The following is a 24,332-nucleotide window of genomic DNA, read 5'->3' as shown; positions in this document are numbered from 1 at the left end:
TGCGGTTCTTCGAAAGAAGTACAATCTTTTTGGGATAATAAGAGGCATACAAGTAATATCCTGTTAGATCAATTTTGCCTTGGTTTCTTTTTAAAGTGAAGAAAAAAACTCAGTTCTATTAGAATGAGAACCCTGGCTTCTTATATTCAAGTTTTCAGAGTGATTTTTAAAATTTCATGTTTATGAGGGACCAATTTATGATCTTCTCTAATTATTTGAATTTTCTAGTTATAAACTCATTCAAATAAGGGTTAGTTCATCTCTTTTATGGTTATTGTAGTTGTCAACGCATTACAATTTACAAAATTTGGCCCCTATTCTTGTCATCTGTGCTGGCTTTTGTAGGGGACAGGCTATGATTCTGCCCATTTGTAATGATATTTCTGATATGCCTATTTTTAAGGCTACTATTAATGAATTTGACTAATTACTACCATGCAGATGCTTGATGATTTTGTGGATGTGACCAAGGATGAGAAACAGATCATGCATCTTTGGAATTCATTTGTAAGGAAACAAAGGTAACATTGAACCATAACTTTGTCTTCTTGCTATTTGTTTAATTATCATTGTTTGTTTGCTGGAACTTTGGGGGGGGGGGTAGTATTGGTGTCACCCTATAGAAAACATCCTCTGCTTGGCCAAGTTGTAGGTACTTGCTAAGCTGCAAACTAATCTTTCTCAATGTTAGGTTCTTTCCATTAAATCAAGTGAAAAAATTGGCATTCTGAGGGTTGATTTCCAGTTTTAGGTACAATTTTTGTCATGGTTAAACTGAAACAAATTTAGGGATCACACTAGGAATTAAGAAAATTTCCTCTGGGTTGGTACTTGGAATTCCTGGTTTGGGTGGTATTGTTTGTCATTTATTTTGGCGTCTATTGAAAAGATACTCTATATATGTTATAACCTTTGTAAGCATCGAATGGCTGGCCTGCATGTTGGGATCTAGGGTGAGATTTTTTTGGAAAGCTATCCGCCATGCTATATTGTGGTGTATTTTGGAAGTGCTTAGTAGAACTATTTTTTATAACAAATCCTTCTCCTTGGAGTGTCTTAGGAGGAGAGTTTTGTCTTACTTATTTCTTGTGGATGGATTCTTGCAAGCACTTAGGGATTTTACCAATGGCGATTTGGACAGAAATCTCTTGGAGGTTCACACTTGGGATTGGCTGGTATGGGAGATTTAATCCTTAGGATGGATGGTAGTGTACTAGTGTTATTTGGGATTTCAGTAGGCCAGCATGGATGACTGATGCCTTGGAAGCAGAAGTTGTGGTGAGAAGAAAAGCAGCCTTTTGAGAAGAAATGACTATTTAGAAAGTTGCAAAAATTCAAAAGAAAGTAGCAGAAATCAAAGTTCAAGAGGAGAGAAGAAGAAGAATAAGGTGGCGGCAACTTGGGTTTAGAGAGAGAGAGATTTTCTTAACATAATCCCTTCTCTTACTCCCTTAATTCTATTTCATTAAGTTAAACTTTAGTAATTTACAGAGAAGCCCCTAGTTGGGCAGAAAATTAAAAAGACATAACATAAGAAAGAATAAAGCCCAAATTAAGGCCCATTACATCAAAGAACATAAAAGTAAAAAAGGATAAATAGCCTATGGGCCATTCGGCCCATCTTCTCTACACTCGCCCTCAAGCTGAGCATAGATGTCAATCATGCCAAGCTTGCCAGTATCGTGCTGAAGTTTAGCCTTGGGATTGCCCTTGGTGAGGAAATCAGCTAACTGTCCCGCAAAGGTGATGAAAGGTAGACACACTTCTCTAGAAGCCACTCTTTCTCGAATGAGTTGTCTGTCAACTTCAATATGCTTGATTTTGTCATGTTGCACTGGGTTGTGAGCAATGTTGATAGCGGCCTGAATATCATAGTATAACATCATTGGCTTATCATGCTCAATGCCCAATTCCTCCATCAAGGATCTAAGCCACAATAATTTAGAAACTCCATGAGCCATGGCTCTGTATTCTGCTTCGGCTGAAGATCGAGTAATTACTGATTGTTTTGTTGCTTCTCCAAGATACAATATTACCTGCCACCAAGCTACAGTACCCAGAGGTAGATCTTCGGTCATCAATGTTTTTGGCCTAGTCAGCATCTGTGTAGGCTTCAAGTTTCATATGGTATTGCTTAGCAAATAGAATTCCCTTTCTAGGGGAGCCCTTCAAATAACATAGAATCCGCTCTATTGCTGCCATGTGAGTATCCCTGGGAGCATGCATGAACTAACTGATGGAACTGACAACATATGCAATGTCTGGCTGAGTAATACAAATCAAGAACATACTTTCTCTGAGAGATAAGGATCCCATCCTTAGATCTAGCAACTTCTATCAATGGGAGTAGTAACTGGTCTAGCACCCATCTTCCTTGTTTCAGAGAGCAAATCAAGAACATACATTCTCTGAGAGATAAGGATCCCATCCTTGGATCTAGCAATTTCTATGCCAAGAAAGTATTTTGAATTCCCCCAGATCTTTGATCTCAAACTCTGTATGCAGGAAAGATTTGAGATCATTAATCCTTGAGACATCATTACCAGTTACAACAATATCATCAACATACACAATTAGGTAAACGACCAAGGATCCTCTCCTCTTCACAAAGAGGGTATGGTCAGATTGTGTCTGTACATAGCCAAAGCTAACAAGGGCAGCCCTAAACCTTTCAAACCATGCTCTGGGGGACTGTTTGAGTCCATAAAGAGATCTCTTCAGCCTACAGACCTTTCCTTTCATATCTGTTTCATACATCCCTGGACGAAGAGACATATAGACCTCCTCATGTAACACTCCATTCAGAAATGCATTCTTTACATCCAGTTGATAAAGTGGCTAGTATGTGTGCAGCTAAAGATAGCAGAACTCTCATAGAAGTCATCTTAGCAACATGGGCAAAGGTCTCCAGATAATCAATCCCATATGTATGTGTATAGCCATTTGCAACCAGCCTAGCCTTGTACCTTTCAATGGTGCCATCAACATGATATTTGATAGTAAAAACCCACTTACAACCTACTGGATCATTCCCTTCAGGCAAATCAACCACTTCTCAAGTGTTATTCATGTGTAGGGCATCAATTTCTGTTCTCATAGCATCCCTCCATTTTGGAATAGTAAGAGCTTTTGACACAGACCTGGGAATTGGGTTAGAAGCAACATTAGAAAGGTAGGAAAATTTTGAAGGAGAGAGCAAACTATAAGAAAGGTGTTTGGAAATGCAATGTGCAGTACACTTCATTTTTCCTTTCCTAATAGCAATGGGGATGTCAAGGTTTGGGAAGGATGGCTTCAAAGTGGTTGTAACATTACCTATTGTCTCATCTGTAACTGGAAGTGCATGAGGCTCATGTGTTGGAGAGGAAACAATCTACTCATTTTTGGTTCTCTGCCGTTGGTACAACTTGGGATTAAAAAGAGGGCGAGGAGGTAAAGGAGTAGTAGGAACATTGGAATGAGAGTGAAGTGACTAATCCTCCCTTGACTCATTTGAAGGAGGAAGAGACTCAACAAAAGACTCAACTGGGATAGGAAGAGGAAGAGCAAACACCTGTGACAAATCCTCCCCCTTTGGACAATGTCTCTCTAGAGAAGAACCATAAAAGGAAGAAATCTCATCAAAGGTGACGTCCATTGAGACATACACTTGTGGGCTTTTGGTTCAAATTTATGTCTTTGGACACTTGGGATATGTACATAACAAGTGCAGCCAAAGACACGAAGAGGAATAGGAAAAAGATCCTTGTCCGGATGAAGAAGACTGAAGGGAGACTTTAAACCCTAAAACCTTGGATTGCATACGGTTTAGAAGGTAGGTAGCAGTGAGAACAACATCACCCCAAAATTTTGTAGGGACATGTGAGGCGAATAGAATACTTCTTGCAACTTCAACAATATGTTTATTTTTTCTTTTAGCAACTCCATTCTGTTCTGGGGTCCTAACACAGGAGCTTTGATGAATAACCCCTAAATCAGTGAGATAGAAGGTCAGGTTTTTCTCAAATTATTCTTTTGCATTGTCAGATCTGAAAATTTTAATTATGGTATTAAACTGGGTTAGGACAAATTCATGGAATTGCCTCACAAGTCTGGGAACTTCATCATGGGACTTCATAAAAAATATCCAAGTGAATCGAGAAAAATCATTAATGAACAAGATAAAATATTTGTAGCCACCCATAGAAGCAAAGTGGTAAGGCCCCCACACATCAGAGTGCAAATATTAAAAGATATTTTATTACTCAGAGGATAACTGTTTCTACAATGTTTTGACAGTTCACAAGACTCACAATGAAGACTGGACAAGCTAATTCCCTTAAATAGTTTTGGTAATAAACGACTTAATGCAGTAAAAGAAAGATGACCCAAATGAAAATGACATAACATGACTCGACTGATGGATTCTGTAGATGTAGACCCAAAAGTAGATTTTCCAGGTTGTTCATGGCACTGTCTAGGAGTATCCCGCAGATATATTCCATTCACCTCATGACCACTCCCAATCACCTTCTGAGACTCAAGATCCTGAAAAACACAGTAGGAAGGGAAGAAGGTTACACAACAATTTAATGACTTAGTTAGGCTACTTATAGATAACAAGTTTGTATTTAGTCTGGGTACATGAAGAGCAGAAGGAAGAACCAAGGAGTCTGTAGCCTTGATGGTTCCCTTGTTGGAGATAAGGGCAAGAGTGCCATCGGCTAGGGTGATTTTGTCACGTCCAGGAAGTAAATCATATGAAACAAACAAAGTAGAAATGTTGGTTATATGATATGAAGCACCAGAATCAATAATCCAAGGGATCCTACGATTACCTGAAATGGTTGCATGATTGACAGAAGCCCGTATACCTGAATGAGCAAATGCAAAAGAAGTTGAGTTTCCTGGAGGGTTGGAAGAAGAGGTCACACCCTCTAGGTGACTGATCATCCTCTCAAACTGCTCATATTCTGCCTTCATAGCTGCTAATTACTCACTAGCTGTCATCTCTTCAGTTTGGTATCTGTCACTATCTGGACCAACAACAACATTGACACTCCCTGCCTTTATATTATCGGAGTTCTTTTGAAACCGAAGTGGTAGGAGCTCAGAATGCAATTTCTAGCACTTGTCTTTAGTGTGTTTTGGCCTTTTACAGTATTCACAGATAATCTCTTTTATCCATGAGCTACTTGGAGTCCTTGCAACCTCCTCGGGTTTCACTCTCATATTAGCAAAGCGATCATTTAGACCAGCCCATTGGACGTAGACAAGTCTTCTGCTTTTTCACTACTTACCAAGGCATATGCTTGAGACAGTGAGACACTATCCTTGGATAAAATATTTTGTTTTGTAATGTCGTACTCTAGATTTAGCCCTATCAAGAACTCAAACACCCTGTTTCTTTCAAACAGTTTTCTGTAGGTCTCAGCATCCTTAGTGGTGTCCCAGGCTATAGCTTATATCAAATCTATTTCTTGCCATAAAGACTGAAGTGTTGATAAGTATACGGCTAATGGTTTCTCCCCTTGTCTCAAAATTTTCACATCACTTCTCAACTTGTAAACACTGGCCACATTTAATTTTTGGGAATATGTTTCAGCAATACCATCCCAAATTTCCTTTGCTAAATTCATCCACAAATAGTGCTGACTAATCTGTGGTTGCATTGAGTTCACAAGCCATCCAATAACAGCATAATTTTCATGCATCCACTTTTCATATGATGGATCATCTTCCAAAGGAGCCTTTGTGCTCCCGGAGATAAAACCCCATTTGCCTCTATTACAAATATGAATTGTTACTGATTGTGACCAAGTCAGATAATTAGTTTCATCCAGCTTGGCTGTGGTCACAGCCAGTAGAGAGTCTATAGAGGCTCCCGGAACTTCTAACAAATTACTTGTTTTCAAAGTCTGAGGAGTTCCTCTTCTTAAATACTTTGAAAATGACTTCTAACAAATTCGAATAACAACAAATGAAGACAGAACAAAAAAAAAAAAACCGTGTTGTGAGACAACCTTTATGCAGCCATACAACAATTGGCAAAGTGGTCTTTACACGAAATGCCACTTGAGGCCAGACTTTGCTATCAAACATTATAGTTTGTTTTTCCTTGACACCCTCAAGATGCTTACTCCAATGGATTCCATTCCAGTTTTCAGAAGCAAACATTGATTGAAGAGGTTGCTTCTGTTTATAAATGCTTTGCAATGTCAAGTAAGCAATGGCAAACTAAGTAATTGTTGGACGTAAAAGCTCTAGCTTTTTTGTGAAACTCCTCATCAATTTTAAAACCCATCCATGGTGGTAAATAAATTTTGTGACCTTCTTTTCCTTTTCAATTGTTTCATTAAGAACATTCATCTTCCCAATGGACTATAACATTAAATCTAAACAATGTGCAGCACAAGGAGTTCAATACAATTTTGTCCTCTTTTCCATCAACTTTTTTCCAGCAAGTACATAACTTGAATGATTATCTGTGATTACTTGAACCACATTATCCTCTCCACTTCTTCAACAACATCATCAAGATATTTAAAAGGAAGCTCACCATCTTTAATTGAGTCAGATGCATCAATATGTTTTAGAAACATTGTCCCACTTGGACTATTAACAAGAAAATTGATAATGGACCTAGTTTTTTCTATCAGTCCATCCATTAGACATAATTGTGCAACCATAGTCCTTCCCTGATTTTCGATATTCAATCAACTATCTATATTCCCCACTTCTTTCAAAATCCTAGTGCGAAGATCATACATGGATGGAGGCTTATAACTTTGACCGAAATTTGCAATTGACTCACACATACTCTTGAAATAAGGACTATTTGCTAAATTAAAAGACAATGTGTTGGCATAAAAGCATCTTTCAATAGCCTTATCAACATCTTTTTTTTTATCTTTTTTCCATTGTGAATTTAAAGTTTGTTGGTGTGGCTCAGCTGAAACAAATTGATCCATTGGGCCTGCTGATCTTGGTGGAAATGATTGTGGAGTCCCACTTCCACTTCCCACAATAGACTCCTCAAATCTAAGATTAGGAGCCATACAACTTTCATATTTAGAAGTCATAGGTGTTCGATCAAACCTCCTAGCATTAGCCACAAAATTGGATTTCTTCTTTTTCTCCACTTCAAATTCGGTAAGTGTATTTCAACATCTTAATTTTACCTCTTCAAGGCATTGTTTGCACTCACTCATTCCATGTTTGGTATCAGCCAAATGATGTTTTAATCGTTCTATGCCTCCTGTGCACAGTTTACTACAAAACGCACAATAAATGTAGCCTTTTTCCTCCTCTTCTTTAACATATTCCCAAGCAAAATCTTTTCTAGACATTCTAGGTTCTTGATGAAATAGGGATAAAAAAATGATCAAAACATCAAATTGCAGCACCTAATTAAAAAAAAAAAAAAGAGCATTAGTTAAAATTCACAAATTATATTTTCTATCGTTCATTTCAAGTTTCTACCTTCTAGCATTCAGTTTCAACACTTTTAAGTAATTCACAGTTACAATTCACAGGCAAAATCAATAAATTATCTTGAAGTCTGAACTCTGAAGAGTTGAATTTGAAGGGTGAACTGATGAAGCTACAGCCAGCAGTTGGGTCTTGGCCTATTCGGTCCATTAAATGTGTTCAAGAAAAAGAAAAAAAAATGAGGAAGAACAGATTACATAACAGGGCTGTGGCATTTTATTCATGCAGCTCTGTTCAAGATCTAGGCTGAAATAGAACTACTAAAATCAAGAATAAAAGAAACAAATAAAGAAAGAAAAAAAAAAGAAATGATGTTGAACTGTTGAACCTTATTGATCGACCAAAAAAAAAACGTTGCAGCTTTTGATGGTTGAAGTTGAACTGTTGAAATTCAGTTCAGAAGGATGTCACAGGCTCACATCCTCTCTTCGATTGCAATGGCAAATAAAAAGAATTAAAGAAAAATAAAAGCACCATATCTGAGACTGAGTATGTGACGTGAAGAAGAAGAAAGGAAAAAAAAAAATTCACATACCAGATTGCTGGAAATTGCAGGTTGAAACTTGAGAGTTGAGGCCTGTTCGCACTTTGCAGGTTTCAGACTTCAGAGTTCCCTCTCTTTCTAGCCCTAAGGTTTGGGTTTGAAAATTATCGAAGGAGGGATATTTTCCCCCTCTTTTACACTTAAAACATGATCCAATACATTGGGGGCCATGATTATCATGGCCCCAACAATTAGAATTTATAAAAAGTAAATAGTTAAACCTGGTGCATGTTTAAAATTCCACACGTGGGAGGCGTAAGCCTCTTGCCAAAGGAATGTCAGAACCGTACGCCTACCATGCCTTTTAAAACACTGGAAGCCAAATTGTCTCACTTCTTAACCTGAGATCTCTAGTTTGTCTGACTATTTCAAAATTTTCTATAAATGATACCCATCAAGGACTGATCTATTTGTTCTATAGGCAAACTATTAAATCTGAAAAACCAACTTCTAACAAGGGATCTATTAGGCACCGATATGTGTAGATTGGAAATTTCTTTTAAGGCTAATCAAATCAAGGTTCAATGTATTGGAAACAGAAGGTGTATTGGAAAGGTAATTTTAAGAGACATATCGAGATACACTTTGGAAACGCAATATGGACGGAAAAATCAAGATACACATGGATATGCTAGAAAATCCAAAAAATATCCTTAAAAAAATATGAACAACAATAAAAATGAGTTTTATGTGATTTCAACTATTTTATTTGAACACTTTAATGATTTATATAATGTATCGGGGATATAATTAGTAACCGTTGAAAAATATAATAGAAGAACTAAAATGTATGTGTGTGTATATATACTAATATTTATTAGTTAATATTTTTTTGAAGCCATGATTAGTTAATATTTATTATATATAGATTTAGATAATATTTATTGTGTATACTAAGTAATATATACCTTAGTTTCTTATAAATAAATATAATTTGTATTCATTTTATTATTATATAAATTTTAATAATCAAATTTTAGCATTTGTTGGGATACATCCACCAAGGCAAGAAAGACTACTTTAAGCATAAAAAACATGTTCTTGTGATAACCAATTAAGGTTGACATAGTGGTTAATTGATTATTGTTGTAAGCAAATAACTAGGGTTCGAAAGTTGTTACCTTTGGTTTATGATTTTTAACAGGTTATTTGACTTAAATAGCATTTAATGAAGTATTAATGCCTTAATCAAAGGTAACTCAAATGAGCATTTAATTAAATAATATTAGCATTTAATGATGCCTCAAATATAAAGAGAGAAAAATTAAATTTAATGAGACAGAAGAGATGAATTAAATTTAAAATTGAATTTAAAAAAGAGAGAAAAATTAAATTTGGCTAATACATAATGTGTATCGGCCTGTTTTGGGATTGTATCGACCGATACATAGCCAAAACTGTCTAGTTTGAGGCCGATACTGATCCGTATCGGTCTGATATGGACGAAAAATTACGAAGCTATCTAATTGTATATGTTCCGTGTATCAAAACTCTTCAAAAGCAATAAGTATCAGCTGATATGTTGCTAAATTTAAAACCATGAATCTAATTGCGTTATTTGAGCTCTCTAAGTGTCATATATTTAGAGAAATATACCTCCAAGGGGAGCATGTGAGATCGAATTAGGGTTCTCCAAAGTGTGAGATCTAATTGGGGTTTTCATCCATATATCTCTTCACATTTTTATTGGAATATTCAATCTACTCTCTAATTTGTGGCTAGGATTCCCAACATTGCAAATTATAATTCTATCCCTCTACATGGCAATGCCATTTATAGATTGGGAGACCCGAAAGTATCATTGTTTGATCCAATTACCATTACATGGGGTCAATGATTAAAGTATTAGTATTGGGTATTGTATTGGACAACTTGGATACACTTTGGAAACACATCGATATTGACGAAAATTATGAAAATGCATGGATACGCTAGGAAAATAAATACAAATTCCATAAGTACATTAATATCACCAGATTTAAGATCAAAATAATCACAAATAGTATATAAATACATAGGAAATGTATGTTTTAATGATATATATGAAGAAATATATTATAATTAATATATTGGGATGCATAGATATCATATAATTTTATTTATAATACATCAAACAAGAGTTCAAAGCACTAAACATATGCACCTATTATATTTTATTTATTATATAAATTATTTTTATTTTACTTTTTAAAATTTTTAACATTAATAAAACTATTAAATTCTCTAATAAAAATGAAAATATTAATAAATAATTTATAAAAAGCCTAATATTAACTTATAGTATATCAAATTTTTTAAAATTTATAATATACATATCATATAAAAATTCATAATTTTTAATTACTACAATAATTATTCCTTTATTAATATTTTATTTATGTAATTTTTCTAATATGAAAAATATTTTTTTGAAATAAATTTAGATTAATGGATTTGATAAATTCAATTGAATGCTATATTCTTAAATATTTTATAAATAACACCTTATTTGCTATCACATTTGTGATTTCAGTTTATTGGTTAGTTGTTTTTCTGATATCACATCTTTTCCATATCATAGTCGAACCCAATTTTATTTTATTTTGTTTCATTTATTATCACAAGGATAAACGTGGTTTTGTGGCTTAGAATTGCATTTAAGGTGCAAGGCTTTGGGCGTGTTCTGGAGATCTGAGTTTGAATCACCACTTCTGCACTTTTTTATAGAGAGACTATGTATCGATGCGTAGCAGCCCGTGATACAATGCGATACAAGCCAATATGCATCTGTATCCCGTACCACCATATTTAATCCTTGCATGGGATTAAATATTTGCATATAATATTTAATTTGTTTCAAAACTCCTCCATAGCAAAATATGAAAAATGACCATCGAGGTGAAATTGAGAGTCCCTGCATGATTAGAGCACTTCAATACAAGACCTAAGGAGCTTTCTCAATAGTCCCAATGCTAGAAGCACTTTTCCCATATTTTTTAGAGCCAAAATGCTATAGTTCTAGTGCAACTGGGATTCCTCACCAAGAGTCCCAATTTAATAAGTAGTCTTCCGATACTCATCTGGGTGTTAATTTGGGACTTGTATAGGAGTCATAGTCCCATTGGGATTTCTCTACAAGAGTTCTAATCCAACTTTTTGGTGGTGATACTCTTCTCGTCTATGGGTGTAGATTTCTTATTGGACATTCCTAAGACATAGAATCATTCTTAGTTACCCAAATGAATCAAACTCAATGAAATCTTATCAATATGCATCCTGGTGCATAGCTGTACTATCTCATGGAAACAATCCTTGTGCCAACCTTATAACTGGATTTCCCAGGCTCACCTTTGGTTGTGATATTTCAGGTCTATATGGAATTAGGTCATTTAGATCATTCATGATAAGTCCCACTTTCCACTTAAATGCCCTACAATATTACCTGAGGACCTTCCAGTCACAAACAAGCACAACTGTAATAGGGAGAATGCCTTTTGTACAAATGTCTCTTGCCATGAGCATTTTGCACCTATTCATATTTGTACTTCTTTTCTTTATTTTAATGTTTGTACTATTTTGGGTTGTTTCAATTCCAATCCAAACTTGCACCAAGACGTCTAGAACCCATCCAAGGAATCACAAAAGCATTTTTGCATATAAGCAGAATAGAATACAGAACAAGGTTTTACAAATCATACGTTTACTTGTGAAGATTTTTTTTCCTTTATGGGCAACAAAACTGCTAGTGGATGGTTTCTTGCCTTGTTAAGGGCTGATATAATCAATATAAGGAAGGCCTAGGCTAGTTACATACTTACATGTTACATCTATATTTCCGTTGTCCATGTATGCTCCATTCTACACTGCATTTTGAGTTTCACTTTTTCTGTGATAAATAACCCTTGGGGCTTACTAAATGTTTGAAAGGAACAACAATGGAATAAAATTCTTCCATTGTATGAAATTATTGGCTGAAAAGCCTCACAATTTGAAGAATTTCAACCCCTTGTTTAGGGTAGCAACTTCGGCTGGATCATGTTGAGTATTTATTAAAGATTGAAGGGGCATGGCATGAGAACACTGGTCTGATGCAGTGTAAATTCTTCAAATTAGAAATCTGACTTGCACCCCCACTTTTCTTGGCCAAAAGGCATGGCTGACATCTAAATGAAGAAATAAAATCCCTCGATTGGATGAAAAACTCAGTTGTTGCATGAATTTCAAGCCTTTTGTTTAGGGTTCCAACTTTAGCAGGCTCAAGTTGAGCATGTGTTAAAATTCAAAGTGGCTTGGGGTGATAACCTGGGCCCAATCCAGTGTAAATCTCTCAAATCGGGTGCCTGGCTTTTTTTTTTTTTCCAAAGCTTAATGAGGTGCAATTGGGTACCTTGACTTGAACCCTTATGTTTGTTGGCCTAAATATATGTTTCACATCTAAAATTTTATATATTTGTTGACCTATTGGAGAACTGAGACCCCTCTTTTTTTGTTATATGTTTTGTTCCAAATACCACCATCTACATTATTGTTGGCGATTATTGACTTGGTTATTTTTGTGGTAGCAGAGTGTTGGCAGATGGCCATATTCCATGGGCATGTGAGGCATTCTCAAGACTGCATGGAAGGGACCTTGTCCGAGCCCCTAATCTCATTTGGTAGCACATCTCTTGCCTATTTTCTTGTAAAATTTGCATTCGTATACATTCTACACCTATTCTTGCCATGGTTGCAGATTCTCATTGTTACTGATGAGAACTAATTTATGCTTGTTGGACTAATTGACCAGAAAAAAAAACCTTGTGCTTGATCCCAATCACACTTGCATTATTGTGGGAATGGATATGGTCACTAGGGACAGGTAGAGCTGTAAAGTGGGTCGTATAGAATAAAATTCATATAGAATATTTAAGATTTTTTTTAAACAATTTTATACATCAAAATTCATATAGAATAAAATTTTAAGATTTTGTTTCTCAATTTCTTGTCTATTTTGCTAATTTATTGTAACTTTTTCATTATTTTTCATCTTTTTAAATATGCCTTTGACGGCCCAACATGGGCTCTCCTAGGCTCGTGCCGTGGGTTGTGCCAGGCCTGAACTTTTAAGGGTTCTGGGCTAGGCAGGTACGACCCACCTAGGCCTGCATGTCATCACGGCACGATCCATTAAATCATGGGTGGCCTGAAAATTCATGCCATGCTGTCACGACACGGCCCACTTTACACCTCTAGGGACAGGAAGCTGTGTGAGTCCCTCAATAAACATGAGATGATCCAATTCAGAAATATACTTCTATTGGCAGGTCAAATGGTACAGGGGGTGTTACATGTACTCTCATAAATAGATTAAGTGTCTTTGTCGGACATACATAAATGTAGAAAACTTAGAAAATATAAAAGCATAAGAAAGGAATTTAAAAGAAAGTGAGTGAAACTAAATTTTAGGCATATGATGAACAATATCATAAGTTAAGCACTAATGAGGGATAGAATGGAATTTATAATCAGTCAAAAATGAGAGACAAAAAGGCAATGATTTAATTGGATACATTAAAGAGGAAGATCAAATTGTCTTGATAAACTATTTTGAAAAATTATTAAATGAAAAACATGTAGAGAGTTCTAGTGGAGGAGGAATTTGTGACTCTAATAGTACTAGAAATGACATCTATCTTAGTAAAATTATTGTTATCAAAGTGAAAGAGGTATGTGGACATAAAATAGGTATGTGGACATAATTTAATATATGTATGAAGGTGCAAAAAACCAATGTGAAAACACCTGTAGAAGCAGCATAAGATTTTACAGTTACAAGGAGCCATCATCATGGTACTTTTTCTTTATTTATTTGCAGTGCTCATAGATTGGTTGATTAAACATATTCAAGAGGAGGTCCCATGGTGCATCTGGAGTGTATTAATTGATGAAACTAGCATTTTTTTGTTAACGGGTCTCATGTATTATTCTCTCTCTTTTCCCCTTTTATTTTAATAAAAATTTATTTTTACATTCAAAGGATTAAATGCAAAGTTAGGTTTATGGACAACTGCATTAGAACTAGAGCAGGACAGGTAAGGAGAGGTGCATCTGGAGTGTTATGTGATAGGTGTATACCATTTTGGCTGAAAGGAAAATCTTATAAAACAAATGTAAGACCTTCTATGTTGTATGGAGCAGAGCATTGGGCAGTTAAGAAACATGTCCAAATGCTTACATGGATGACTGATAAAACTAAAAAGGATAGGATTAGAAATGAAGTAGCTCCCATAGGTGATAAAATGAGATGAGTAGATGTAGATTGGGATGGTCCTGTCACATGCATAGAAGAAATGATTATTACATGATGAAGGGGCTAGAAGAGCTAAGGCAGACCGAAAAGGGACTTGGAAGTAACAAGTAACTAAATGGAATGGCAAAACATGATTCATGTAGCCAACCCCATGAAGTTGGGATATGGCTTAGGACAAGGATGTTGATAACCTGGCCGGAAGTTCATATATTGTAAAATATTATATCAAATATATATTTATATATAAAAAATATATGATATAATATATTAGTATATGAACAATTAGTTTTTATATATTTTTTCCATAATTTTGTTTATGAAATTAAGTTTACATTTTGTTTGTGAAAATATAATTTATTAATTTATATTTGCTAGGCAGGATGCCTGGCCTGCCCCATGATCATCCCTACTGATTGCGTTACCTTTTAGTTTCTTTTATGCAACTTGGTTCTGATTATATGGAACTCGTGGATTCTTTTAACAGTAGCATTGCTGATAAAACAAATAAATAAAGAATAAATATTGCCAAGTCTGGTAGACTAGGATGAAATTCTAGAACGCAAGGAGACTGATGATCCGATCCAAACATGGTAGAACACATTCTATGTTTCTAATAATATGGTCGTATTCTGGCCCTATATCTGATCACTCAGTTGTTTAGTATGTCACCCTATCCTTGAAATGGTTTCTGTTAAATTGGGTATGCTAACATGCTTGTGGACTGAGCAGGTGTTGGAGGTTGTTTATGATCAAGCTATGGAATCACAGCCTCCTTGATGCGCGCACAATGAACAACTGTAACATAGTACTTGAAAGATACCAAAGTGAGGGTCCGGATCCTAAACAAGGCTAGAGAGAGGACGTGTATACTTGGCCCTAATTCACTAATCTCACGGTACCATCCTTGTAATTTCTTTAATTTCATTTTTTATGGTTCTTCTGTTTTTGATTGTTGGGCCAGAAAAAGGGTTCCATTCTTTCAGATAGATATAAATAGGAAAAAAATGAAGGTTGCCTTTTCAATGTTGTAGTTCTTGTAACATTGGCCTCTCTTGTAAAATTCAATGAGATAAAGTAAACGTAATTCCATGACGGACTTAAACAGAGTTGTCGGTAGGAGCTTCATGCTCAGGTTTCATGGATCAGGGTTGGCTCCAAGGCCATATGGTCATGTTATCACAAAGCATTTAGTTAATTAGTTCTTTGCCATCAGGGAAGTTTCAAAGTATTGTATAGGGATGTCGGTGCACCAGGTCAAGTGGTAAATCTATATTGACCCGACCTAAGCCTTAATCGAGTTTTAACCTATCTGTTGGCATGTACTTTTGAAACATTCCATGGTTTTTTTTTTTTTGTGTTTTATCATTGTTTTTTAAATCATGACATCAAGGTTTGATACATTTGATCCTAATATTGTGTTTGGTTTGAAGGAAAAAGTAGGGAAAGGAAGGAAAATATAGGAAAACTTTTACAAACCTTGTATAGTTTTTTCTACGTTTTCCTTCCTTTCCCTACCTTTTCCTTCAAACTAAACATAAAGGTTGAACATGTCACCGGGAAGGCAGGCCCAAGTTAGTTTTAACCAATCGTCTGGTATCGTTGAAGTGGTAATTAGGAATGCAACTTGCAACTCAGGTAGGCAGGCCCAAGTTAGCACTTTACACTGCTTATTCAGATTTTTAGAAAATCCCAACCTGAGCCCCACATCATGTTGTATTTATCAATGTTCATGGCTGGTTTTGATTGGTCAAAGCTTTTTTGGTATGTTCTCTTTACCGAAAAATAGATTTTTCCTAAAGTGATCATTGTTTATCACACTTATTTTTCTTTAATGTTATTATAAAATATTAGAGATATATCTAAAATTTTTTACAGTTTTTTTATATTATTTTATATTAAAAATTATTATTTAACTTATTATTATGACATTGTGGGTTGACCCAGCCTAGATAATTGAATTGCTTAACTACATCGGTCGAACAATAATTTTGATTCTAGATTGGTTTTAGAAAAACATGTGCTTGAATTAATGATTTGCCACCAAAACAATTTCGTTTTTGGGTCGATTTTAAAGTTTATATTTCATTTTCATTAATAACAAAAAGGATAAATTACAGATAGATATCCTATACTTATCCTATACTTTTGGGGTAATGACACTTAAGGGTCTGAACTTTTAAATGCAACATTTTAATACATTAAACATTTCAGAAATATAAACTTATGTTTAACTCTGAATCTAGTGTTACTGATACTGGGGGTGAAAGTTACTTAAATGTTCTTGTTCGAATTTTCTTTTTTAACTATTCTTTTGCTAATTTTATACGCAATTCAGAGGTAGTACAGAGAAATGTTGATTCTAGAATAGCAAAGGAACTAAAGTTTGCACCTAAATAAAAACATTTGGAAACAGTTGATAACATTTGAGTTTTTAATGAAGACTCCAAACTAGGAGGATGGATAGATACTTAGCTATGTTTACGTGTTGATTTCTGCATTCTTCATAAAATTTTTTCACCATTATTTGCATTTGAAGGTAAAAGAAGATTAAAAGGAGAATCTGAGTATTGGCTTCTTTTGTTTAGCCATTCAAGTGTCAACCCCCTTAAAGTATAGGATACTTAACTGTAATTTATCCTAATAAAAATAATGCTTGTTTGGACATTTCTCTTCTTTAATATGATCAATTATATTTTTATCTGAGGATTAATTCTGGAGCGAGCAGCAGGACCTGATTTTTATCTGTGATATTTTTGGGTTAGTTTGATAATTGGCTGTTGGACTAGAGAAGAAAGACGATGGGGGTAGAGGCAAGATGGTTTCAAAAATTAAACAAATCAAATGACATCCAGAAGGATTATTGATGTGTTCGCTCATAATTATTACTTAAGTTACGGGGTTCAAAATATCAATATGTATCGATTTTCATCATATTTATACATATTGTTGCTGGAATGGATCAAATAAGGCTTTGATTGGCTTGAAAGAAAAGGGTAGGGAAAACCTGTAAGGAAGGGAAACTTACCCATCTTTTCCTTCCTTTCCCTATCTTTTTCATTTAAACTAAACACAGCCTATACGTATTGAATTCCGATTGCTCATGAAAAAACTTTGCCCCTAACACCCAGTGCTGTTGACAACGTTTTCAACCATGAAACGTTACTCATTCATACCCTTTTTTTTTTTTTATGATCAATGTTCAAAATGTTAGAAACACAAGGTGTATTAAAAAGGTTATTTTAAGAGACGATTTGAGATACGCTTTGGAAATGCATAGATATGGATGAAAAATCAAGATACGCATGGTTATACTAGAAAATTCAAAAAAAAAAAAAATCATTGAAAAATATGAATAACAATAAAAATGAGTTTTATGTGATTAGAAGTTATAACTAATTTATTTAAACATAAAAAATATTCTTTAATGATTTATATAAAATATCAGGATATAATTAGTAACCGTTGAAAAATAATAGAAGAACTAAAATGTATGTGTGTGTATATATATACTAATATTTATTAGTTAATATTTTTTTGAAGTCATTTATTAGTTAATATTTATTATATATAGATTTAGATAATATTTATTATGTATACAAGTTAATTTTTAATAAATAAATATAATTTGTATTCATCTTATTATTATATAAATAGTAATAATCAAATTGTAGCATTTGTTGGGAAACATCCACTAAGGCAAGAAAGAAGATTACTTTATTGTAAAAAAAGCATATTTTTAATAAGAAATTAATATTGACATAATGATTAATTAATTAATGTTGTAAGTAAATGACTTGGGGTTGAAACTTGTTACCTTCTATTTGTGATTTTTAACAAGTTATTTGACTTAAATACCATTATTGACATATTAAATGTGGTAATTAAAGGTAATTCAAATAAACATTTAATTAAATAATATTAGCATTTAATGATGTCTCAAACTTTATGGCTTAATTAAAATTAACATTAATGAGAGAGAGAAAAAATAAATTAAATTTAAATTTAAAAAGGAGAAGGAAATTAAATTCAGGTGATACATAATGCATATGTTTCGGGTTGTATCAGCTTATACTTACGAAAAAAATACGAAACCATCTAATTCTACATATTCCATGTATTGGAAATCTTCAGAAACAATAGGTATCGACTGATACGTTGCAAAATTTAAAATATTGTTTATAATTAAAAAGAAAGAGGGAAATTACTCTTTTACCCCTACACTAGTGGTGTGACCTCAATGCATGGAAACGTTCTCAACAGTCTAGGCTGTTGATCACCATTCACCACTTGTGAAGAGAGCAAAAAACTCCGATTGCTCTAATAGATTTAACTGAGACAATTATAGCAGGCTGACTCCGATGGTTGGATTGTGTACAGAAGGAAGTCAGATAGCCTTTGTTCTCCCGTCTTACTCTTAAGCCTTATCCTTTCGGCATGTGTCACGGTTCGACCGAGAAGGGACGAAAGTTTCGTCCTGCCATGCATCGCCACAGAAACTACTGACAGCTCTTTTTCTTTGTTCGTTAGCCTACTTGGCTACCAAGCATCCATGACGTTGCCCACCTCTAAATTTAGCGGCAGACACAGAGAGAGAGAGAGAGTCTCTCCGGCTAAGAATCTATGAGACTCTCCACGCGTTAACAAAGAATCCCGCTAAATTTTTCACCAAATAAGTTACACGCAGTAGCCACGTACCACGTGTGACTGCATGCGCTCTCTATTCTTCGCAAACTCCTGCCTCCTTCTCATGCATTCACAGTGGAGTTGTAGCGTCGTTTTCTTTCATCTCTTCTGACGTTAATTCCAAACGGCCGTCAGGTTTGAATTTCAGGTTAGATACTTTTCACTTTTTTCAGAGTAGTAGAGAAGCATCCGTTACCGTTAGTCGAGAGAGTTCTGTAGCCTGTAGTCTGTACTGGTTAGAAACTGACCATCCAGGTTAGTTTCCAGCTCTACATGAGTAGAGTTGGTAGACCATAAATAGTGTTGTTAGGACCTTTCTGATCTCTCTGCTCTTTGTACTCCATCTGTTTGAAGAGGTGCGCCAGTTTAATGCTTCTATTTGCTAAATAATGGCTCTTTTTCTTCTTCATCTTCTTCTTGTTTCTGTTTTGCTTTCAGCTTTTCTCTCTCTATATCTTTATTTTTTCTATATTAATTTCAAATGTTATTAATTAATAATACATGGAGAATTTCAAAGCTCATCGATTTCCATTCTGCATGTCTCATCAGTTCTGCAAAAGAGTTCTCACTACTACCCATTTTCTTGGATTTTCAAAAAGGTAGCAGAAATGCACGGGTGATTTTGAATTGTGAAATGAAATCAAACAATTCTTGTTAATTGGATTGTTCCAGCCATTTCCTGAGATTATTTGTTTGTTTATTGATTTTTTTTCTGTGATTTTTGAAATAAATTTGCATGTGCATGCAATATTCTGTCCATTAAAGAAAATTCTTGCGAGCTCGTAGAGATGTTGAAGGGAGTAAATCCCAGTTTTATTGAATATTCGAGGCCTGGACCAAAGACTATCAAGCCGGGAAACTTCTCCGGTTGTGATGATGAGATGTACGATTCCGACGAATTCCGAATGTACGCATTCAAGATTAAGAGATGCACCAGGAATCGAAGCCATGACTGGACGGAATGTCCTTATGCGCACCGCGGCGAGAAGGCGCGGCGTCGTGATCCACGTAAAATCAACTATGCTGCCGTCGTTTGTCCAGAGTTCCGGTCCGGTGAGTGCCCAAAGGGCGATTCATGCGAATTTGCACACGGGGTTTTCGAGTTCTGGCTGCATCCCGCAAAGTATCGGACTCGTGCATGCAATGCCGGAAAGTATTGCCGGCGAAAGGTTTGTTTCTTTGCGCATTCGCCAGAACAGCTACGGTCGGAGACCAAATACAAATGCTATTATACCTATGGGGCTCCGATGGATTGGTCGAACTTCGGAGAAGGAATTACAGGTGCATCAGCAGACAATAGAGAGAGAGACATAACATCGTATAATCCGCCTGTATCCAGTAAGAATGAAATTCCTTCAGAAGATAATTGGCATTTTTCACAGAGTTTTCAGAAATTGAAGATATATGATCATGGTGATGATGAAGGGAGGGAGAGAAATTTTGGTTTGGACGTATCGGATTTGCCGGATATTGATTGGATTTCAGAGTTGCTGAAATGAAGGAGAGAGATAGAATATAAGGTTTATTTTAGAAGAAAATTTGCTTAAATTTTTGGAGTTAATTTTCATGTTAATTAAGATTGTTTTGCTTGAGAATTGATGTGGAGAGAGAAATAATTGTCAGTAATTAATGAGAAAATAATCAATTTCATGGGTATTTGTGAAACGGCTTGTTTGGATGTGTATACACATGCATGACATGCAGGAAAGTGCTTAACATACTGAAATGTCTTCAAATGAAAAGATTCCTTTTGGCCCTTCAGCATGGGTTCTTTGAGTTTGTCGACAGATCCTGATTTCTTGTTTCCATTTCTACCCTTCCTTTTAATGACTCAATAAAGTAAACTGCAGTGGCTTTTCGGATATTTTAATGCATGAGAGTTTTTGTATCGTGGGACACCTGTTACAAAGACAGAATTAAAACAGACAAATGTTGTTATTACATTATCAGGTAAGAGAGAGAGAATACAATTCTTACCTTATCGGATATTTAATGGTTATAAAATTCCGTATTGTTAAGAGAGAGAATGCGCTATTTGAAAGTCATGGTAAGGAGCTAATTTGGAAAATCTATCATTATTCTTCTATTTCACTTTTCTTTTAACAAATTTGGTAACACGGAGTCAGCATTTAGAATACAACTCTTACCTTTTTTTTGATCCATCATTCCTGGTAATTTGAGTGGGTGCGCTTTTGTAGGCATTCAACCATGAAATGAAACGATTGGAATGGTGGAAGAGCATCAACAGACTAATTCCATGGAAGGCCTCAGAGGAATCCAAGATGTGGTCTCTACTCCCAATTTGGCTTGAAGATCTCGCCTCAGGTTTCATCTCATTTGTTATAAATATTTTTTAAGCAGATAATTGAAGATCTCACCTCAGGTTTCATTTCATTTGTTATTAATATTTTTTTAAGAAGATAATGGCAGAAGTTTGTTCATATATTTCAAAATTTTAGAACAGGATTTAGATTAATGGGAACTTTTAGTAATGACAGGAATGAATGGGTTAGTTTCACATTCATTAGAGGTTTCTTTTTCTTTTTTTGTTAATATTTGGTGCTAAGCTGTATTTGGAATTTTATTTAGAGTACTCCATATTGGAGTAAAGACATCCAGGTCTCATGTCTTTTGAACACAAAGTCAATTAGAACTACTAAATTAGGTTCCAGTACGTCTCTAATTTTTCATTTGAAAATTAAATGAAAATATCATCTGAAAAGGAATGTCAACATCCTTCTTTTAAGTTTTAAGTACATATATTGTTGTATATATTCTCCTATTTTTCAATATTGCAAATATTTCACTTGACAGAAATGTATTTATTAGTAGAAAAATGGTAAATAGTATTATAGAGGTTTATAAATGAAGAAAATAGATACACTTTGCACAAGTATATTGTAAAAAGTTCTGGGTCAAATAAGTGAATACATAAACAAATTAAATAAAAATGTAGGTTTGCATCATTTACTAAGCCTAACAAATTGGATAAGTTATTACTGTGAGGATGCTTTTGCTTTCCTTATTATTAGACCTTTGAAAGATGGAAATGAGTTGGTGGAAGCCTGATGCTAAATCAGGACAAAGTTAGGAACTTTTAGCAGATTTTTAGTGAGTTCTGTTCTTAAACTGCCTGTTCCACATTAGTTCCATGAATAATTTATGTTGGGTAATGAGGGCATATTTATGATATTTATACTAAAACCTTGCAAAATGGAAATAGTTACATCATTAAAATGTAAAGTATGTCGATTAATACCATATTCAGTGAATAAATCGAAAAGGTGTCTTTTTAGATTACCAACCATGCTTTAGCATTGGTGCCCATATATAGTATCTATGTTTTCAATGATTTGTAAGACAGGTTATGTATAAAGTAAAGAATAACCATTAGTATATGTCTATTCAATGAATTGTAAGATAACCTTCAAATATACATGTAAATTGTGGGGGTGTTATATACTTGATACCTGGCTTTAGATCTGGTCTTAACATTATAATGGTTGACTACTGACTTGCAACACCAGCCACTCAAAGAAAAAATGAAAAAAATAAAAGAAAGATGTTATGCGGAAATAAGTGTTATAATTAAGATTGGCCCATTAAATGAGAGATTAATATATTTTTTTTTCACAAATTTGTCTTATTCTTTTATCTTAGTTAATTTTAGGTTTATGGGTCTCTAGAGCACTGGCTTTTTGCAGAGGCAATTCAAAAAATTTAGAGTTTCTCTTCTTTCAAATGATGGTAAAACTCATGAGGAAGAACTTGTGAAATGTAGTGTAATGTCAAGATATCTAGATAGTAGTAGTACTAGCATCACAATCAGTTCAAGCTCAAATTCAACAAATTATGCAAACCATTTGACTAATAACTTAGTAGGTGTGGCAAATAATGCACATTCTTTGAGTTCTATACTAATGCAAATTAATTGGTGGAGTTCCAAATCATTTTCTTATTAAATTCCTAGATATGTACTTTGCATATATCTTGAAGGTCTATTGATTACATGCACCCTTCATTGCTAAAGTCATGCATGTTGTTTCCTTTTAAATCCTTATCTTTTTAGTTTAAACAGAATTGAACTTGTAGATTAACAGTCAACTATTTTGGTGATGTATTTGAGATGATTTTTATTGTAGGAAATGTCTGAAATATCAAAGGTCACTTTCCCATGAAATTGAGGGTCTGAAATATCAAAATGCAAAAGCTCTAATAATGGAAGTCAAGAAATGAACAAATTCATCAGGGAGCAAGGGATTCCCTTGAGCAAATCATAGAAAAGACTGTAATTCTTTGCCAAGAATTTGAGAATGCTCAAATTCTAGATTAAACTGAGGATTTCTCTTATGCAAGGCCATAGATCTGGCATAAACCTCCACTAGGTTTCATTAAACTAAACACAGACATAACTTATAAGGCCACCTAAATAAGGCTGCAATGGGTTTTGTTTTGATTACAGCAACTGGAGGAAGAATGGTGCAACCCTCTTCTATTTTAAATCTTAAAGCAATGTCATTATGAAGAGGTCTCATAGAGGCTCTTAGTTGTGGAGCTCAGTTCTGAATTACAAAATTTGACTCAATAGATGTAATTACAACTATGTAGTTCTTAATGATGGTAGGCTTTTAGTCTAAGATATTAGGGAGTTGGCTCAGCATATATCCTTAGTTTGGATTAGTAGGATTATAAATGAGTGGCTCATGAAGTGGTAAATTTCTGTTCTCGTTCATGACTGTTAATTGAAGAAAGATAAGTTGTTGTTTTGGTTATTTTATATGTATTACAAAAAAAAAAAAAAAAAAGAGATTGAGGGTCACTTAAATGCTAAATGTGATAAGTTAATTAAGACCTTTGTAATGAATCGAGCTTGAAATAGAACATATGATTATCGATATAATTATGATGACATACAATCATAGAACCATATTTGTTGATTGATAATTATGGAGCTTGAAATAGAACATATGTTTATCGATATACTTATGATGGCGTACTTTTGTAGTATGTAGTTTGTACTGGTTAGAAACTAATCCTCTTTGTTAGTTTCCAACTCTACATGAGTTGAGTTAGTAGACCATAAATAGTGTTGTTAGGACATCTTTGATCTCTCTACTCTCTGTACTCCATTTGTCTGAAGAGGTATGTCATTTTCTCTTCTCTAAATTAAATGCTTCTATTTACTAAATTATAGCTTTTTTTCTTCTTCATCTTCTTCTAGTTTCTGTTTTGCGTTCAGTTTTTCTCTGTCTATAACTTTATTTTTTTATATTAATTTCAAATTCTATTAATTAATATATGGAGAATTTCAAAGCTCATCAATTTCCACTCTGCATGTCTCATTAATTCATTAGTTCTGCAAAAGAG

General features: G+C 34.5%; 2 protein-coding genes and 1 long non-coding RNA gene across 13 annotated transcripts in view; all 3 read left to right on the top strand.

Annotated features, from left to right (window-relative positions):
- Positions 1-15,384, top strand: part of EMF2 (VEFS-Box of polycomb protein) — a 100,027-nt gene extending 84,643 nt beyond the window's left edge. For all 9 annotated transcript variants that reach the window (XM_088962464.1, XM_088962471.1, XM_088962468.1 and 6 more), the window contains 3 exons: positions 442-521; positions 12,559-12,648; positions 15,012-15,384. In XM_088962464.1, coding sequence (XP_088818590.1) covers positions 442-521; positions 12,559-12,648; positions 15,012-15,135 — 294 coding nt within the window. In that variant the 3' untranslated portion in view covers positions 15,136-15,384. The remainder of the gene's footprint in view (positions 1-441; positions 522-12,558; positions 12,649-15,011) is intronic.
- A 4,220-nt stretch (positions 15,385-19,604) lies between these two features.
- Positions 19,605-20,630, top strand: PEI1 (Zinc finger C-x8-C-x5-C-x3-H type family protein). The gene has a single exon (XM_088962462.1). It carries the CDS (start codon positions 19,754-19,756, stop codon positions 20,462-20,464), a length of 711 nt encoding a protein of 236 aa, XP_088818588.1. The 5' UTR covers positions 19,605-19,753; the 3' UTR covers positions 20,465-20,630.
- A 304-nt stretch (positions 20,631-20,934) lies between these two features.
- Positions 20,935-23,734, top strand: LOC148880535 (uncharacterized). Of its 3 annotated transcripts, none has more exons than XR_016104597.1 (3): positions 20,935-21,012; positions 21,164-21,290; positions 23,108-23,734. It is a non-coding gene; the product is annotated as an uncharacterized LOC148880535 (long non-coding RNA). The 3 variants fall into 3 exon arrangements; XR_016104598.1 differs by lacking the exon at positions 20,935-21,012 and adding an exon at positions 21,027-21,076; XR_016104596.1 differs by lacking the exon at positions 20,935-21,012 and having other exon boundaries at positions 21,126-21,290.
- The last annotated feature ends 598 nt before the right edge of the window (positions 23,735-24,332 follow it).

Source organism: Nelumbo lutea, chromosome 1, assembly GCF_056320005.1.
Source record: "Nelumbo lutea isolate HS-2025 chromosome 1, American lotus-T2T, whole genome shotgun sequence".
NCBI lineage: Eukaryota > Viridiplantae > Streptophyta > Magnoliopsida > Proteales > Nelumbonaceae > Nelumbo > Nelumbo lutea.
The sequence above is the reverse complement of the archived record's forward strand: the minus strand, read 5'-3'. Positions and strand labels throughout refer to the sequence as shown.